Source organism: Psittacula echo (assembly GCF_963264785.1).
Source record: "Psittacula echo genome assembly, chromosome: 4".
NCBI lineage: Eukaryota > Metazoa > Chordata > Aves > Psittaciformes > Psittacidae > Psittacula > Psittacula echo.
Genome location: NC_137738.1, coordinates 4,299,168 through 4,319,360, shown reverse-complemented (window position 1 = coordinate 4,319,360; position 20,193 = coordinate 4,299,168). Strand labels below are relative to the sequence as shown.

General features: G+C 42.9%; 1 protein-coding gene across 4 annotated transcripts in view; it reads left to right on the top strand.

The window, feature by feature from the left end:
- TTC7A (tetratricopeptide repeat domain 7A) overlaps positions 1–20,193 on the top strand; it is a gene marked incomplete at both ends in the record, with an annotated part of 170,005 nt that overhangs the window by 48,485 nt on the left and 101,327 nt on the right. For 3 of the 4 annotated variants that reach the window (XM_080616900.1, XM_080616899.1, XM_080616902.1), the window contains 2 exons: positions 6,311–6,415; positions 17,433–17,550. In XM_080616900.1, coding sequence (XP_080473026.1) covers positions 6,311–6,415; positions 17,433–17,550 — 223 coding nt within the window. The remainder of the gene's footprint in view (positions 1–6,310; positions 6,416–17,432; positions 17,551–20,193) is intronic. The other variant, XM_080616901.1, reaches the window with a different exon arrangement.

Here is a 20,193-nt window from a genome sequence, read left to right as displayed (position 1 = left end):
AAAGAGTCATACTTGTCTACCTGAATGGATTTCTTAATAACATACTGCTTCAGGAGGTGTCTGGTGTTATACAAAGGGAAATAATCGCATCCTTCTTGGCATCTGTCATTGAGCTGTTTTTAGGGGGGAGTAGGCTACAGCTATTACCAGAGCCAATCTTGCAGTGTCACTGTGCTCTCCTTGGCTGCTCAGAGGCTCAAGATACTGCAGCCCTGCTCAGGGCTTGTGCTGGCAGCATATTTGAGGTTTTGAAACCAGTCTTACACAGACATGAACTCTGATTTTTGGAGCCCTTTGCAAGTTGCTGATACATACTGGTAATAGCCGAATAATGACAAACTAATGCCCGAGCTGCTCATATCTGTGTTGCAGCCAGAAAAAAGAATACTTCCCCATACTTAAACAGTGCAGCAAAATCAGATGTCTGTAGCAGCTTTGAGGAGCTTTCAAGTTTGACTCAGCCATGCCTGTACTGCCAAACATACAGCTTTCCAGAAGGTTAGGAGGAAAGTTATAAATATATTTAATACATAATTCTGCAGCAACAGCAGACGAATTTTATGATTTAGGCTGTTCCTCCTCTTGGTTTCCTTGCAAAAGCTTAGGCAGGTTGCTAGGCAACTGACATAAAAAAAGCATACATTTCTCATTGCATTGCAGGCAGGAACCTTGGGAGCAGCAGAGGCCTCGGATGGCTCCTTAAATAGCATTGCTGGGGAGTGAAAGTTAAAATATTGAACATTCATTGGTGAAAGATCCTGTTACAAAGGTCAGCTACCCAGGGGATATTCAATAGTTTGGTTTCCTTTGGTGCAAAGGAAAGATTAGAAGGGGGTGTGCCTGGTGCTGTAGATAGGGCAAAAAATGGAAACTTCCAAAGGTGCCTAACTGTGGAACAGAATACCTGGGTGGGCTTTGTAATTGCCTTCAGGCTCTACTCTCTTTTCTTGACAGAAGGTGTGAAGTGACAGATTTGCCACATTAGCAAGGACAAATTTGCGCGCATAGGGCTTAGAATTTAAGAGGCACTTTAAAAAGTGAATATTTAAAGCTGCTTCACTCCAATGCTCTAATCTGCTCAACGAAAGGTAAAAGAAAAGGGGGAGGATTGCTGGCTGCGTTGGTAGAAGTAAATGCCTTGGGGACGTAATGTTCATGCTGAGGGATTCATGGAAATCTGGAAATGCAGTTGAAAACTAACACCAAAACAACTAATTCCAGAGTTCTCAACTGTGGCTCATCTTCTCTGTTGGTTCAAGGTCATTTATAGCTAGATTGCTGTGAATCCCAGAGTACAGGGAATGTTTATTCTTGCATAATAATGAAAGATTCCCCTCCCCTTCCCCACAATCCCTTTGAAATAGTGCCGCTTTAACAATCAGACGGGATGATGCCAGAAATAAAACAGTGCTCTTTGTAGAGATTCATTTATGCACTGAAGTGCCAGGTGAATTGGGGATGAGGTTGTCTACCAGAACTGCCACCTTGAGGAACATTTTTCCCTCTGGCTGACAAGTATTGCCAAAGAAGCAAAAAAGCAGGAAGGGTTTTTGGAACCTTTGCAAGAGATGAGCAACTGTTTATGGTGTGTCAAGTCTGCCTGGCATGATTTACTGTCTGGAAATTCTTCTTCCTTTTACCTACATTTGTGGTTTCTTTATCTTCTAAATATGAAACTAATCTCTGACATCCTTTTGTTGCTTTAGTATGGTGAGAGAAAAGAGGAGGGGAAAGAATGAAAATTGAGCTGCAAAAACCAGCATTTGGGCAGCATCTATGCATTTACCATAATTGATGGCAAGATCCCTTGAGCCTTTTGGAAAAATAAGGAAGAGAACTAACTGTAGCCTGTTATTCTTTCTGTACTGTTCATGCGCAAGCATGTTTGAGGAGTATGCTTGCATGCTTTGTTCTATAATTAGTAAATGGGCAATGGGAGTTGTTTTGTATTTGGATAGAAGTTTTTCTTTACATTTTACTCCCTTATAGGATTCAAAGGTGTCGCTGCTGTAATTACTTAGGGGGAAGTGTACTCTCTAGTCTTCTCCTTCCCCATAGTTTCTTTGTGGTTTCTTGCTGCATACTGAGAATTGCCCCCCACATGTTGGATGTGGTACATAGAGCTCCTTCAGTAATCTGTACTGAAAGCAGCCATTTGCCAGTATTAATTGCTGCTTCCTGGAAACTGCCTTTCCTAATTTTCTTCTCATAAATAGTTGTTTGTGATGTCTGTAGAAGAAAAATACTGTATGTAAGTAGATTAGGTGAAGAAAAAAATGACAAAGAAAACCAGCTTCCTATAGCTACTTCTGGATTTAGGTTGGCTATAAGGAAGAAGTTCTTTATTGTGAGGGTGATGAGGCACTGAAACAGGTTGCCCAAGGAAGTTGTGATTGCTCCTCCTGGCAGTGTTCAAGGCCAGGTTGGGCAGGGCTTGAAGCAACCTGGTCTAGTGAGAGGTGTCCCTGCCCGTGGCATCGGGGTTGGAACTGGATGATTTTAAGGTTCTTTCCAACCCAAGCCATTCTGTGATTGAAATGTGGAACAGCGGTGCCTTATCCTTCCCTTTATCCACTGCAAAAAACCCATAAAGTTGTTGGTTTGTGTTTTGTTTTCATTTTTGATGGCTTAACATACCAATTAATGCAGTGTTTTCACTCCACAGCCAGATTTGAGTTCTGTGCTTTGTTGGTCAGAACAAAGGGAGGATGGTCATGCATCTCCTTAAACCTGATGAGGGTCGCAAGGCTGAGAACTCCTACATCAGACCTCCCATAAACAAAGCAGAAACCCCCACGAGGCAGCTGTTGGCAAGCTTGCCATTCGTTTAAACCATGTCCGTTTAATGGGTCTGTGTGTGTTTGGGAGGACTTAAAAGTAGTTCTGCCAGAGAGAGGCCAGATGAGACCCAGAGGCAAATCCCTAGCTTTCTGAAGTCCTTGGGAACCGGTTCCAGTGCAGTCATTATAACCTAGCAATTAGCAAGCTGAACAGAGAGAACTTAAACCCTGGCTTGATTTTTGCTGTGAGCCCTTGTGGAGCTCAGAATTACGAGTAGGAAGCATGCACTCATTTGGAGTTCAAGCTCTGCTCTTCTCAAAACATGCATCACCAATAAATCTAATTATTATTGCTTTGCAGTGAATGTCACAAACAATGCGCTTGGCTGCCTGGTCCACCCACGCTAAGTGAAAGAATATGTACATTTTAATTATCAGATTACTTCAATGTTACACAAACGCTGCTTCCTATTAAATATTGTTATGAACCAGTGACATCTGCATTCAATACTGAGTGCATGATGGCTGTTCCCTGCCTATTAATGTCTGCAATGAGTATCTTTAGGACACCTGGGTATTGTATGTCACGCCAGCCTCCCTGGGGTAAGGTCGCTGTGGGATGGGATATTCTTTCTCCTGTCATTCCTTGGATAATGTTTTTATCATCTGTAGATAATTTCTGCTGAGTAAAGTTATCAAGGTGAAATTATAGAGATCTCTTGAGTTTTTAAAAGGCAGCGGTGGAGAAAGGCTTTGTGTCACCCTGTTTCTAAAGCCAGTTCTGCTCCAGCTGTTTACTTGGGAATTGTATAACTCCTGTTAGAGTGATATAACTTTGTAAACGGTTTAAAAGCAGCGCTGAAACTGTGGTCTCGCTCTGTAAATACATGTTTAGGAGCTCAAGAGTGCATGCGGTGAAGTGACTCCACGCGTGAGGTGTTTGGCTATAGGCACAGGGTGGGACTTTGCTTTGCAGCAGTTGGTAGTCGCTGTTTTGCAGTTGCCCCTGAACAGGCTCAGGACAGACATGAGAATTGCTCTGTGGTTTGAGGCTATTGGAGACTGCAGGGTTGGCTTGTCCCAGTGACCAGCCTTACTCAATGAGCAGACTGCAGACAGGGAGGGAGCAGAGCTCGAGAGGAACTGGCAAGGAGTCAGGTTGTATCACTTTCCTCCTGGTGTAGACCCTGGAAGGTCCCTCAGCTGTGGCCCAAATTAGGACAGGCCTTTCTCAGCTCTGGTCTGTGCTAGTGCTGGCTGTGCTGGCCTGTGGGGCAGCTTTTACAGCTCCCAGGTGCCTCCTGCCTTTCCTCCAGTCATGATGCCGATGGCGAGCTGAGAAACCACCCCTGGGGTCAGGTTGTATCCCCTTCTGAAAGCCCTGGCACTGGGCAGTGTACGGTCAGTTACACATCTGGCCTTTTCAGTCATTTGCATGGTGAGATGACAAGGGTTTGGGGCTGTTCAGCTGCAGATACACCAGCCAGCAAAGTACCTGTTGTCCTGCTCTGCTCTTTGGGTTTCTCTTGTCTGGAAACACCCGTGGAGCTGGAATATAGGCAGGAGGCAGGAAGATGATGTGCCAGGCTGGGACCCCTGTGGGGCTGTGCTGTCGTTTCCAACGTGTTCAGCAGTGCTACTGGGAATGTTAGGTGCCTGCAGTGCAGGTACTGTTCTGTGAGAGAGAGGAATAAGATGCCATTAAAACTTGAGACACTACTTGTTCTGAACAAATAGGTGTCATGGAGGTTCATTCTGAGGGATGCTGGTCACCTCAGGATAGCACAGTGCAGTGATGTGTTTCTTCCTGTACCTCGGGGTTGAATTACCCAAGTCTTTTTGTTTCTGAGAGAGGTAAGGTAACAGGTTAAGCTCCAGGACAAAGTTTATTGATTCCCATCGTTGCTCTGAGACAGGCTTCCTTCTGGCTTTAGGCAAATGGTGCATTTGGAGCTGTAAAATACCAGTTATTTCCTTACTTTCATTGACGATACCAGATGCTTTAGGTAGGTGGGAGCAGCCTGGAGAATGCAGGGTACGCTGTGGCTCTTCAGACTATGCAGCAGGTACCCAAAACTTCTCAAGCAGAAGGGTTTGCTCTCTGCTGCTGCAGAGCTCGCCTCTGGTTATGAAACCCATCTTTGTCTTAGCATGGGCAGGGCTGCTGTATATTTGTTTTTCCCTTTTCCCAGCCTCCCTCCCAAGCAAATTCCTAACCAGGCTTTTGAATCCCATAGCAAGAAGTGGACCTTCAGTTCTGTGGAGAAAGGAGGTAGCAGGCACAGGTTGCTTTGGTGTGTGAGGAGGGATAGTCCTGATGGAGCACGAAGCTGCAATGTGGGGCTGCGGGGCTCGGAGCTGCCTGTGCTGGTCAGAGTTCTGGGGGCAGGCCCTGGGGCTTAGGGTCAGGAGAAGATGCTCAGGACCTGATAAAAATAGTGGCTGGTTTGACTCTGCAACCTCCTGTTGCTGCTCTCCTGGAATATGAAAAGGCTATGACTATCTAATGTGCCTATGAGAGGAAACACAGCAAGAGAGGCCAGTGTGTGTTGGGAAGGGTTTGTGGGGAATGGGGCATGCAAGGAGAAATTCAAGGAGAAGAAAACTTCCCCTTGAGCTCAAGGATAAGAGAACTTAGGGGGATCAGGGGTCAGTAGTGAGTAGAGTGGAAACAGGAAAGCAGCTGTGGTCCAAGTGGGGTGGGCTGGGCAGGGCAACTGCTGTCACCTCCTCATTGTCTTGACCAGACCTTCTCACTAGCATGTCAGACCAGCGCTTTCCTCATTCTCCTTTAAACCTTCAGCCATGAATATGTGCTATAAAAAACAACAATGTTTGTAGAGCACAAGGGCTATGTTAACTGCTGATCTTAATAAACATCATGCATGGTTAACTTAACGCCAGAAAGACAAGCAATAGTTTCATGGGCTTTCACTCTTAACACATGCTAGTCAGACCACTCACTGAACAGGGTATTGCTCTGCAATTGCTTGCTCCACCCTTTGAATGGTGGGATCCCAGTTGTATTCTCGTATGTTCTGGAACTGGAGAAGACTCAAAACAATCTACAGAGCAGATTACTGTAGCTGCACAAACCTCTCTCTGAATAGAGTTGGCATAAAATGTTAACGTACTGGAGGTTAAGCTATTTATGATCTTTTCTGGCTTACTGGAAGGTGGTTGTGTGCAGGGAAAACTACAGCAGAATGCTTGTGAATTGGAGGGGCAGGGTTAAAATAACCAGTGCATTAATAGCTGAGGAAAACCGTTCTTTGTGAAGTGCACAGCCAGGGCTGGTTCTTTGGCACGTTTCCTCTGGGTGTAGGAAGAGCGTGTGCTCGCCTGCGCATGTGCGCGCACATGTGTCTGTGTGTGTGGAGGTGGGAATAAAGTTGCTAACTTGCTGCTGACGTGATTTTTTTCCTTCATAGCACTTTGTACATCACTAAAATACCTTGTGTGGACTCTGTAACAACATTGTCTAATTAGCCTTTTTTATTTCCTGCTCCTCTCTCCCCCTCCTCCTCCAGTCGGCATATGCTGTGTCAGTGCTTAAAGAGTGTGCTAAACTGCGACCTACGGATCCCACCGTTCCTCTTCTCGCTGCCAAGGTCTGCATTGGGTCGCTGCACTGGGTAAGCAAGCTGATGCAGTTCTTACCTAATAGAGCAGGTTCGGCAGTGACACTTGCCACAGTGCAGTTACAGTGGGGAGAAAGGGAATCCCTGTAAGAAATCATACACACATGTGTGCCCTTAAATAAAAGATGAAAAAAATCCCAGCAACACGTTTTGCAGTGAGTCACTGGAATACGTTTTGCTGGCACATTAAACAAAGGAAGAGGGGGGGAAAGCCATTAACAGCCATTTTGGGAACTGCTTCTTCAGCTGAGTGTCAAGTTGAATTGGCCACTAGTGTAGCCCCTGGAACATTGAAGTTACTAATAACAAGGAGACCGTTAAACAGTTCAGGTCTGCTGGACGACTCAGTCCTTTGTTCTTGAAGGTGCTGTATCAGTGCTTTCTGTTCTGGATGTGTTAATGTACGCCCCAGAAGCAGAGTGGGAGTGGAAGTCTGTGCCTGTGAAATTCTGATTATCCCAAAGAGCAGAAACATCTGTCAGTCTTTTGCTGCTTGATTTAATTAATTGAATGGCAGCCCGCTGTTTTCACCTGTCCTCACCACGAGGTGTCCCTGCAGTCACTGAAGGGTTATAATTGCTAATGTAAGTAAAACAAAGATACGAGAAAGCATGAAAGAAAATACCAGAAGGATCTGCCCTGATTTTGGTGAAGAATTGTAAGGGCTGGATTTGCTGCTGTTGTCACCCTACCCCCTGCCTCTCCATCCTCTATATCCCTAGTGGGTGACAGTTGGTATTCAGCTACACTTAATTGAGATGTATTGGTTTATGCTATTGTCAGCAAGGAGATCTGGTTATAGATGTTTTTGAATGAATTATGCTGCTCAAACTTACATGTGAGTCAGCAAAAACTGGGAAGTACCTTCTTCTAGGAAAAATCAGGTCTGGGGCCTTGAGGGAGTTGTTGCTGAACTACCCAACCTACCTCTGTTCTCTATATAGAGCAATTTTAACTCTCTTGTACCCTTAGCTCAGTGTCTAAATTTGGAGGGCTGAAAGCTTTTCACTGGTATAAAATAACATTCACAGTGGAAGTTACTTTTTTAGTAAAGTAAATAAGTTGGGTTTTTTTTCCTAATTCTCGAAGATATTAAAACAATGTGAAACATAGGCATTACAGCTGTTGGAACACTCTGAAAACTTCTTCAGAGATTCTAATAAAAGCAAGATTAACTTGTCATCAGTCTAAACCATCAGCAAGTATATTGATAGTTTTTACTCTGTATGCTCTGAATCTGGATGAACTTCATGGGCTAAATTCCTGCATTCACTTGGAGCCATAGCAGGGTACTGCAAGCCCCTGACAGCTTCCCCTGGCAATTCTGCCACCAGGCAAAAAAACCTCAAAAAATCCCAACCCAGCAGAACAGTCACATTAAACATGAAGAAGATCTTTCTCTGAGATCAAGCTAGTTTTTACTTAGGAGTCTGAATTTTAGTATAAGAGACAAACTTGGGATCTCCATATTGCAAGTGAATCTTTTACTCTTCTGCCTTTGTGCTCTGTGAACAGGGGGTGGCATTGGAGCTTTGAACCCAATGAGGGAGGATGCTGTGTTGGATGTGATACTTACAAACAAGGAAGAAGTGGTTGGGAATGTGAAGCGTGAGGCAGCCTTGACTACAGTGATCGTGAGGTGGTAAAGTTCAGGATCCTAGGAGAAGGCAACAAGGCACATAGTGGAATGGTCCATTCACTCATGCTTTGACTGACTTTGTCCACTTCTAAACACAGATAGTGACTTCAGGAAGGCTGTGGTCTCTTGCTACTTGCTGAACATGTAATCTCTGCCATAACTAGTGTTTGGACAAAATTGAAATACAGTGAATGTGTCTTGTGAGACTCCAGGCTAAAATCAGGATGCCTGGCATAGGATCCCTTTTCTTTTGTGTGTTATCCTGGTGTTTGTACAGCTCTCAGTGTTGAGGACTAAATTTCATATGATGCCATTAAAGTCTGCTGACTGTGATGGATAAGGAGGTGAATGTTAAATTATAAACCCAAATTGAAGATGATGCTATGCCAGGAAATGGGCAGAGTCAGGATTTGTCCTTCTTATTGGTGCTTCTCCCCAAAATCTCTTTGGATCCCTAGCATAGCTAGCATATAGAAAACCCACCTTGTTATAGAGACACTTAGAAAAGACAGTGAGACTGAGTTCAGTTCTGACTGTTACTGAACAATCCAGTATCTCCAGACCTCTTATATATGGCAGAGATGATAAAGCAACAATCTCACCCTAAAATATGGAACAAGTAAAGGAAAAATGAGCTGATTTTGAGTGTTGCATACTTAGAGGTTGTTTTTTTCCCCCCTCTATCTACTGCTTTTTCATTGTGTGAAACGCTTTTCAGTGTTATTCCATGAGACTCTGAGTCAGAACTGGGGTGTAGTACAAAATGCAAACATGATTTCACAAGAGGATAATCTTACTGGAGTTATCTAGAGCACAACCTTATGAACTAAAACCCAGTTAAAAATATTCCTCTCCTCTGTTAATTTCACTCTGTGGCTCTAACCTGATACCAAACTTGATGATGGTATAGAAGAGTTTTAGTTAAGGGGAGTCAGATGGAAATCAGAGCATCTTTTAAAAGAACTGAAATGATAGGTTCCCACATCTTGCAGTCAAAGGGAAGCTTCTGACATTACTGGCAAACTCTGGTGCCTAATAAAGACCTTCCTGCTTAGCAGAGCTGTTTTTCTAAATGTCATCCTTACAGTAATTATTTGCATTTAAATTACATGGCAATCAAGTCGGAATTGAATCATTTAAACTGGAAGTGAACAAGCTGATCAATGCCAGTATAAATAGAAAGGAGGATAGACATGGCACAGGAACGGTCTAATGGGCAAATATTAACAGTTACGAATACTCAGATACATTTTACTTTTCAGAACATATCAAATACGATTAATTCCTCAAATAGGAAATGTATCTATGTACTTGACTGCTGGCTAGGCAGGCAAAGGGTGAAAATAGATCACCATTTACCCAAATGAAACAGCAAATTTACATGTCCTGCATCTGTCTGTTGTGTGCTTTCGGTGCAGTATTGTACTCAGTTTGTTTATGGCCCATGGACAAGCAGTACTTCAGTCTTATTTCAGTTACTAGCAATAAAAAAACAAAACCAGAACATTTCCACAATTGGATAATTGCAGAATGTCATGAGGAGCACAGACTAATCTAGTGGTCATTTTACCTGTTTTGCTGGCTTTGTACATGATGTCTCAACATACTTTTAAGACCAGGGAAGACAAACTATGAATTGAAATATAGTGATTTACAACATTGAGGATGCTCAGATCCCATCTATGAAATATTCAGAAGAAATTGAGGTATAAAAACATGCATACATTCATGCTGTGCCATGCAAATCAATATCTAACAGCCTGATGTGGAAAAGAGCTAACACCCTCAGCTTCTCTTGTGGCATTGTGACCAGATTATTAGCTGGTATAAGTTGGCACTACTCCACTGGCATATTACTGGCACTATGCTGGCTTACATAAGCAGATGATTTGCCCTGTCAACCACTAGCTGTCTGCCCGGGGCCTGCAGTAAACAACAGCATGATATAAGCAATGTTTTGGTTACCTTTTTCAGAAGTACAGGCTTTTACATGTTAAAAACCAATACATCATTCAAACAAAAAACCCCAGCCGACCAAAGCAAGCCAAACACAACAACCAACCAACCAAAACCCAACAGTGAAAATCTGTAACACTAGTGTACCTATATGGACCACACTTATCCGCTCAGGATGCGGTTGGACCCATACTGAATGAAGCTCATGAGATACGAAAGGTTTTCAGCAAAGCTGGAACTTTTATACTGTACCTAGCCCATAGCGCAGGTGTCTTAATGCCTTTTTATTGGGCTCAGAATTACTTTTGAGACATCATGCTGCCTAGCCTTCTATTTTGCTGGGGTTTCGGCACATAGGTTTGCTGAACTCGCATGTGAATGATTCTAGCAAGTGAACCCAGAGCCCATTTGTGTTTAGCTGTCTGTCTTTTAGCTTTCCAGAATGTGCTATGAAGTTTTTGACTATTAAAGTTCAGAGCATTATTTTAAGTTTTCATAGCAAAGGTGATGTATCTTGCAGTGGAATATGTCCATACTGAGGTTTTCCTGCCTTGGTCCACTATAAATCCAGAGTTCCACTTAACTAAAAGGCTTGCTGTGATTTCTTCATTCACTCAGCCTCCCCTGGCACAGCCTCAGCTGTGAGTGCTCACTTGCCTGTTTTGGCAGTGACTTTGAGCTGCAGCATGAGTAGTTGTTTTTAACATTTCAATAGTACAGTGCTGTTCATTTCAATACTTCTCCAGGACCCTGTTGTGGCAGGTGTGAAAATACTAGAACCAGAAATTCTGCCTCTACAGGCAAGTGTTAAATACTGAATTTCTCCATTTTAGAAAGTATTATTTGAAGGCATTTAGGGTTACTGTGATGTTTTCTTGAGCCTTTTACTCCATTGATTTCAGTGGAGGCACGTTGAAAACTTTATAAATAGAGACAAAAGGACTTTAGTCTGATAGGGTAGGAGAACATGAGGCATGTTCTTACTATTTTCATTGCCCCCCAGTTGATAGAACAGAGATAGTGTTGTTGTGCTAAGCTTGTGTAGTACCAATCATTTGGTACTAATATTATCATTTGGTACCAGTATTATCAGCTAACATGGACTTTACTCCATGGCAAAAACTGCAGCACAAGATGGGACATTTTCCTCATTTCTTGTAACTCGCCGATCCCAGCGTGCACAGTGAAGTGCTCTGCTTCAGCCCTTTGCAGGGAAGGCAGAGATCATGCCATCAGTCAGCGAAAAGGAGGAGAGAGTGGGGTCAGGCCAGGCCAGACCATGGCTGGAGTCATAAAAAGTGAGTAAGGCATACCATGAGGTGAACACGTCATGGTGTGTGTGATGTGGGGAGGTTGGGAGGATGTACGTTCAGAGCTGCATGCTTCCGAGCTGACAGCTTATCATTCATTGCGTTCACAGACCGCTTAATCCGAGGGTGCTTCTCTCTCTGTCCGTTGTTGACCCTGTCACTATAGATAATAAATGCAGTGCATGTGCTACCCAGTCACCTAGGAGCCCTGGAGTCTCATGGAAACGCTTAGGTCTTACTGCACTATGAATAACATTGAAAGATGAAATCTAGTCCCATTATTGGAGTTACTCTGCCTGCTGCGTGGACGCTCTAGAGGACCAATATGACTAGGGCAAGAGGCTACCAAGAAAGCAGTGAATGGTAAGGGGCTAATAGAGATTTCTTCTGTCTTTTAAAAGACATTCTTGCTTACTTCACAGCTACTCTTATTGGGGCAGTTCTGAGGGTTTCAGACATCTAAAATGACCAAGAATTTTGCTTTCTGTACGTCTTCCTTGTGGACAAATCAATCTTGCTACAATGGAGGAAAGGCCCTAAATGACTCCTAAATGCTAGGGCCTGAGCTTACATGCAAACTAAGTTGGTGGGCTTAGCATTGGTGACACTTAGAGAAAATGCTGACTAGATCAGCAATAGAAAGCACAGGATTTGGGATGATCTTAAGGTCCTTTCCAACCCTAACCATTACTACAGTTTGCTTTGTATGCTATAAACAGCTGTGGGACAAAACCTTTCTATTACGCTATGCCTTGTTGACCACTTTCTTCCTATGCACTTTTCTTCTTCTCATTCTCTTTTCCCAATTTTTTTTTCTGTTATTTATACCAGTCTCTATACACAGTGTAATTAAAATTATAAGAAGAGGTCAATTCAACTAGTTAATACCATGCATAATTCTGCATAGATGCCCTTTCTGTAGGATTTTGGGACTCTACGTGCTTGGGTATCACTCAATCTCCCTGGTGTCCAGACACTCCTGCTCCACTAACTTTGTCTGCTCTCTTAGGTCCTGTGTCACTTGGTGTGTTTCCTGTCTCCTCCCTTTCGCCACAGTAAGGTGCCGTTTCCACGCTGCAGCACACCATGGATTTTCTTGTCCTCAGTTGCTCTAAATCCACGCTGATGAGAATTGCAGCTCCCACTTACAGCCCTGGAGGGTGTTGATGCAGCGGAGCAGGGCTTGAGCTTCTCTGAACACAAGCTTGGTGGCAACAGGCCAGGGGACAGCATCTGCTGCTCACCACCCCTTGTCAGTGTGCCCCAGGCTTGGCTCAAGCGCACACCAAAAGCTGTGGTCAGATAACAAGGATGGCTGCAACAGGGTTACAGAGCTAACAACTGTTCTTTTAGCATCAAAGGTGATGGGGAGGAGCAGCTCCACCATATTACAGTGTTATTGGTGTCAGCTCACAGTTTGGCAGCCTGTCTCTCTCCAGGTCTGTGCTGTTTCTGGTGTGCTGGAGAGGTTGTTTAGCTCCTGCTTCCAGGTGCCTCCTTGCAGTTTATACAGCTTGAGTTCAAAACACTTCTGTATTCCTTTTAGGTTGTTTTCCCCCATGCCTGCTTTCTGAGCTTTCTTCCATGCTGGTCTTGGAGGCAGGGAACCTCTCTTGCAACCTGTGGTGCTGCCGTTCTCTCCAGCAGCTCTTCAGTGCAAAGCATGCACAAGAACATGAGGACACTAAGGGCTAAATCAGAGCTGTATCTGTGTGTCTTTGAGACTTGTTACTCTCTGAGAAGCAAGAAAAAACATGTAGCGATTCTAAGGAAACTGAATTCAAGCTGCTATCAGCACACTTGATGCCCAAAAGAAAGATGAAATAAATATGTTTTCTGTAGTGTTGGGAGATGCTGTGACGGCTGCTAGCAACCAGGTAACAGCAATACACTGTGCATTCCCAAATCACTAAGTGATGGCCATGCCATGCCTGCTCTGGGCAAGGACATGTAGCATCCTGTGGCTTAAAGCTTACTAGCAAGGGTCTGTAGGTTGCAACATGAAGTTTTAATCCGTGTTCCTTGCCCTTCCAATGCAGTGTTGTGTCACTTTAAGGATGACATCTCCAGAGCCCTCAGTACAGGAAAAATAGGGACATATTGGAGAGGGTCCAGAGAAGGGCCACAAAAGTTATCTGGAATGGAGCAGCTTTCCTATGAGGAAAGGCTGAGAGAGCTGGGGTTCAGCCTGGAGAAGAGAGCTCTGGGAAGACCTTATTGTGACCTTTCAGTAAAAGGGGCCTATAAGAAAGGTGGAGAAAGACACTGTAGCAGGCTTTGTTGGGATAGGATGAGGGGTGATGTTTTTAAACTCAAAGAGGAGAGATTCAGGCTGGATATGAAGAAGAAATTCTTCACGCTGAGGGTGGTAAAACACTGGCACAGGCTGCCCAGAGAGGTGGTGGATGCCCCATCCCTGGAGATATTCAAGGCCAGGCTGGATGTGGTTCTGGACAACCTGATCTAGTTGCAGATGTCCCTGTTCATTGCAGGGGGGTTTGACTAGATGAGCTTTGAAGGTCCCTTCCAGCCCGAACTGTTCTATGAGTCTAAGGTTGGAGTTCTCTGAAGTGAAGGAACTGTTTAGGTTCCCTCCATACTCAGGCTGGCCTCTGGCTGTGCAGTAGGAGTAGAAACGTCTTGATTCTCCTGATAGGCTTTCTGCTTTCAGCTCACTTCTGCGAACCTTGAGCTCACAACTTGTAGGAGTCTCACAGGGTGAGGACTTCCTATCCCCGGCAGCACATGGGGAGAGGAGGAAGGGGAAGCAGCTCCTGCTGCTTCAGGTCATGCAGCAGCATGCAGGAGCTGGGAATGGCTGTATCTGGTGGGACTCCAGAGGGCTCAATGCCTCATTTGGAGGCCTTCCCCTGCTCCCATCACTACAGCATAGAGTGGAGACATCTCACATGCTTACAGACTCCCACGGACGTAGCTTTACTGGCAGATCCCAGCTCAAGTTCACTAGTAGTCCATCCCTAAGGTGTACAGAGAGGGAGTTTTCATCAAGACTTCCAATCTGGTAGTCCTAGCAGTTTAGTTGGTAGCCCCAAGTATGCCCTAAGGGAGTATTCCTGTTTCAGTTAGTAGCTTCAGATTCACAGTTGCCTAGGCAGTCAGCAAGGCTGATGCACTGGAGAGTTGAAACCTCACAGTGGGCGATGTGAGGGAAAGGTTTGGCTCTTCACACTTGCCCATACTGATTGAAGAGTAGGAGAACAGGAGAAGAGGGGGCAGATGGCAGCCGCAGCAGGGCTGGCAGGGGAAGTGCTTGAGTGCTGTGAGAAGGAAAAGTAAATGCTCTCATAAACAGAACCAGCTGTGCTGGAGTCTGCAAGGCCACTTATTTTCAAAGCAGCCTTCCACTGACCCAAGTTTGCATTCATGAGAATCTTTGTGGCTGGTCAGAGTGCCATTAGTGTTTAGTTTGAATAAATGTTTATAAGAATGTTTGTGCTAGGAGTGCTATTTCGGCCATTCTGAGGAGTTTTGGTTTTAATTATTTATACAATAATCTGACACTCACAGGTGGCCCTGGGTAGCTGGCATGTGAGAAAGTTGAATAGTGTGCTGCTGATTTATGCAGCATAGGCCATCAGTCAGAGACTGGGAAAACCATCAGGTGACCATTCAGAGAAACAATGGAGCAAAATCTCACCAATTTTAAATGTCTCTATTTTAACTCCAAACCTTTCATTTAATCTCTTTTTTCAGACACTCTACCCACCCCTACCCTTGTCAGTAGTCATTAGAGTTCCTTGTATAGGTCTTTTCTTCATCTAATGGAGACTTCTTAGATGAAAGCATGAGTGGGGAGGAGAAACAATGAAGAGAGTGGGAAAATGGCTGTTTATGGTGGCAAAAGAGGTGCATGCTTAATTTTCTGGCTGCAGAGATTTCGTGTCTTACATAAAAGTTCCTGAGAGCCGAAGAATTCAGTTATTGTTTCATGGGAAGGGGTTCTTTTTTCTTGTTGTTTGGTTTTGTTGGGGTTTTTTTGTGTGGCAAGTCACGGGACATTATTTACTTCCATTGTCCTGGGCTCTTTTCCAGAACACGCTCCAGTATGTGGCAGGGAAGTCTGGCTGGAAGTAAGGCTACTGACAGAATTAAGAAGTCTCTTAGAGCAACTGAGTCTTCTTGATGGGGTCAGAGTTCGAAGGGTCTCATCTGAGCATCGCTGAAGTCAGTAGGGCTATTTCTAGTGTGTTCAGTAGACGTTGGATTATGCTGTTAATGACAGTCCTTGCAATTTATTTGTAGCCCTAAGTATGCCCCAAGAGGTATGCCTGTTTCAATTAGTGATCTCCAGATTGACAGTTGATTAGGCAATCAGCAAGACTGTAATGCTTTCATAGTGCTTTCAGGGAAAAGGTTGGTGATAGAATACATACTCATCACTGGTTTCAGACATTTGGGAACTATTGGCCTGCATCTAGTTTGAATGGTACTGACCTTAATGGACTGTACAAGTGAGAAGACCCAAGCCATGGAGATTGCTGCTTAGCTTGCACTCTTCAGCCTTTCTTCTTGCTTACATTAACAGTATTATTTTTATTATGTTTGATATAATCTAATAAATACCAGCTGCTTTGTTTATGGAGCTGTTAGTAAATGTTGTCACTTGAATGTCTTCAAGTGATACAACTAGGAGGCCCATTGACAGGGTAGTATATCAGTTCAAGTAGATTCTGTTCAGAGACAGCATATTAACAGATCACTGCAGATCACTTATCTGCTGGTATGTTTTGATATCAGCTCATTACTGCTGACTCCATATAGCTATTAATGAACTATGAGGTGCTGAAGTCTGACAAAGTTGAGTATTAAGGGAGCATTTCAGTTGCATCTGCAGTTCTTGTGTCTAAACCAGATGGATTTCAAACAAAAATGTATTTCTTCAAGATGAAACAACCCCATCCCAGAAAGTCAGCTGTTCTGTAATGAAAGTTTCTGAAAGGAGTATTTTTTGGGTAGTGTAATAATGCCTGGTTCTTGATTAGGGATGATTCTGGTTATGGTTGACAGGATGTGCAGACTGTCACTACTAGACAAGAGATATCCCTGTAGGTTCAGTGTCTTTCAAGCATTACTTAGAGCTTTTGCCTGTACCTCTCCAGCCTACATCTTTCCACATGTGTAAACTATAAAGGTCTTAGTCTTTTCTACTTATAATGGGTGATGTTAATGAGAGTTTAAGGTTAGAAATGAGGAACACTCTATTGTGTAATAAAATATTCAAATTATTTTTTGTTTAAAATTATCATTAACTTGGATTTTAAAGACACTAAAGCTTCATATTTTCATTAGACTCAATCAGTGTGATCAGCTGGAAAGGAAGGTTGGGGGAGCAGTCAGTAGAAACCAGCTTATTTCACCATTTCAGAGGCTGAGAGGTTGTGACTGCTTTCTCTTCCCATCACAATCTGTAATATAAAATGCATTTTCAAGGAAATTTTCTCTTTGCAAAAGGTGAAAAATGGGGCTGCTGCAGCATGATCTACTAAAGTAGTGTGGTATTTCAGCTCAAAATGTGTGTCCTGAATTTGCTGCCTCCTCCCTGTGGCAGCAGAACTGTGAGCAGCAGCTGAACTTCCTCGCAATGGAGTTTTACTTTGTTTTACTCTTGTAACTTTTTAAAAGGAAGTAAAATTTGCTTAGGTTTAAAAACATTGTACAGCAAAGCTACGTGGTCTTCCTTTGAAGGAGGAAACTTGTTAGACCTTTGAATGTACTGCCAGGATAGTATATAAGTAGTATATAGTATATAAGTAGTCGGTTGGTCTGACATCTGTATTTAAGGTTGCATGATTGAAGTGTGCCTGAAGGGCAATTAAAAATAAGATAGTGTCCATTATTAACCTTAAACATATGGCAACATTTTGGGGTTTAAAACAAAACCAAAACTTTTCTCAAAACTGAGCTTGTTCACCAAGGTCTGCTAATCTGACTTTCTGCATCCTCCTTTCTATGAGTGTTTACTGTGATCACTGAAAACCCTTGTATGAATGATTCTGACATCGCTTACAGGTAAGTTTAATAGGATAATTTTATCAAAGCAAGTACAGAGGAAATGCCTACAAGTCTCAACCTACCTCTTTTGCAGCTGGAAGAAGGAGAATACTTTGCTAAAATGGTGATAGACTTGGGTGAGGATGCTGGAGAGTCCCTAGCAAAGGGTTACCTGGCTCTGGGCCTGACATACAGTCTTCAAGCTACTGATGGTGAGTTGTCCTGTTGGTCAAGTATGTTGTATGGAGAGCGTCTGTTGAAAGTCTTCAGTGCAAGCAGTGGAAATCTATTAGAAAATCTGCTTTTAGTGCTGACTGGACATAAAAAATAATCATATTGCAAGACAAATGGGGACTGTTCAGTTGCTCAGGGAACTGTCTTCTGTGGTAATGAAAGTGAAGTTTTTAAGTAAAGGAAGAAAGGCAAATCATTACTTAGGAGGTGATAATCTGACTGTAGTCGATAATGCTTGGTGTGTTTTACATGAATGTTTCTAATACATTTATTTCACTTATTTACGCAACAAAAAGTCAGACTTTCCATCTATTTTCGTATCTTTGTCACCCACTCATAAATCACATAAAGAAATACAATCCAAGAACTGGAGTCAGAAATGCCTGACTTTAGCTCCTGGCATGATACTGATTCCCCACAGAGATTGAACCTCTCTGTCATGTCATTTCTTTCTCTGCTTAAGAAGTAAACAAGATAAAAATATCTACCTCACTGGTACGTGTGGATGTTGACTAGATACAGGCACTGAATGTAAGAAGTATTTCATTTTAATGCTGCTTGCTTGGGTTTCGAATGACTGGACAATGGGCTCCTGCAGATTTGGTTTTGGGTAGCCACAAGGGCTTGAAGTCCTAGTCTTTGGGAGAGTTGTAGGTTCTAGCTCTGACATTCATCTTACAGGTGAGAATAGTTTTTGTTTCTTTTACAACTTCTAACATAGGTAGAAGGCCTTCTAACATAGTTTCTTTGAATAACGGCTGAACTGGTGTGTTTCATGTTCATTTGAGCAGTCCTGACCACATGCAAGCAATGGGATCTCTGCCAGATGGATCTCTTAGAAATAAACCTACTTCTTCCAGCAAATGAACCTGAGATAAAGCTGACTGTATGGTATCATGGAAGCATGCTGGCCTTGCAGGTTACACCAGAATTCTGCAAGGCATGTATGTGTATGTGGAAGGGGCTTGTGCTCTTCTCTAGTACATGTCAGTGTGTTTTTTCAGCCAGCAGTTCTGAGAACTGCTTTCCAGAATGGAGGCTAAAGGCACGGTAGCTCTCCTCATTTCTTCATTTCTCTGTTTCAGAATAGCTTCCCCTAGAAAGTTCATGTCAAAAAACATGTCCTTTTTAGCCTGAACTTTCTCATACACACACACACACATATATATATGTATAAAGTTCATTCAGCATTGAATTCCGCATAACAGCCTGGCTTTTTAGGGCATTTTGCCTAGATTTTGTTTAAACCATCCCTAAAGCTATACAAGATCCCAGAGACTATTTTCAGAGATAGAGGTTTTATGTGTTAGCCCATTATGATCTATTTGTTTATCCTCTGTATGGAAAGAAAATGGTTTCTAAAGAATGGAGTTGTAGAGGCATGTACTGTACTCTGGCTCTAAAAATACTTCGGTGCAGCAAAATGTGAGTTGGAAATTCTCTGCTTCTGGAAGAGAAATTTTTGAGTTTTCAATTAGTTCAGATGTTGTAATAAGTGTCCTTTTTAGTGTAAAAGAAGCAGTCTTCACAGCAACTCTCTTTGATCTTTTTTCCAGGTTAGCATCTGATTCATGTTGTCAAACGGTGAAATATCTGCCTTCTCCTCATATCTCTAGCATTTGAGTCATTAGGGCTTTCTGAGGGAAATTTGAGGAGTGTATTTCCATGTTTCAGGTTATATTTTAATAAAATGGATTAAGTCCTTCGATGATACTTGCGATGATCATGAATATGGGATAGCATTTTACTGGAAAATGTCAAATTTGCACTAATGAGACGTTTTTCATTAGCATCCTTATCACAGTGACGAAGAAAGAGTAGAACATGCTGAAAGGAAGATAGCAACTCCCCTATGTAATCCTGCCTCATTCTGTCAATCTTGTTCATCGTTGTGTTTATACCAGTTCATAGTGACATATGCAGGCACACAGTCACACATCTGTGTATATATATGATTTCCATAACTTTCCACTTGAGTTGACTTTTGGTGAGTCAGCATTTTCAATGGCAGCTAAGTGCTTTAGGGACATTTGACCAATTGCCTTATAAAGCTTACAGCAATATATCAAGATGCCTTCCATCCAAGGTTAAGCTTTCTTATTTAGCACATCCTTTCAGTAAATATTTCTCTTCCTGTGTGACAAAGTCACTGAGGAGCTGTATTAAAGCCTTTCCTTTGTGACCTGCAAAAAGCACTTCCTATAGAGTCAGAAGAGAAAGAACCCTACTGAATGACTCTTCAAAGAACTTGTGGGAGCCTTTGATAAAAAGTCACTTCGCAATGATTACATTTACTCCTGGATAAAATAAGACTTCCTGTAACTTATGCTAGGTAGCAGTGTGTGTGGCTTCCTTGTTCTTAATATCTAATTACATGTTTCTTGGAATAAGTTTCATTGAACTGTCAGAGAGGTGTGTCCTCAGAGGAAGTCATTGACACTTTTGCCTCACTCTTAGAAGTGCAAATCTCTTTGTTTGTTCACCATGTCTGTCTGTTCCTATCCAACTTTTCTACAGACCTGTTCCCAATAGGTCAATGTCAACAGCAAACCTTTCTCTTCCTCTTGTAATTCCAGTTTTGACATCAGCTGTATTGTCACCTTTGCCTCTCTTAGGTCTGG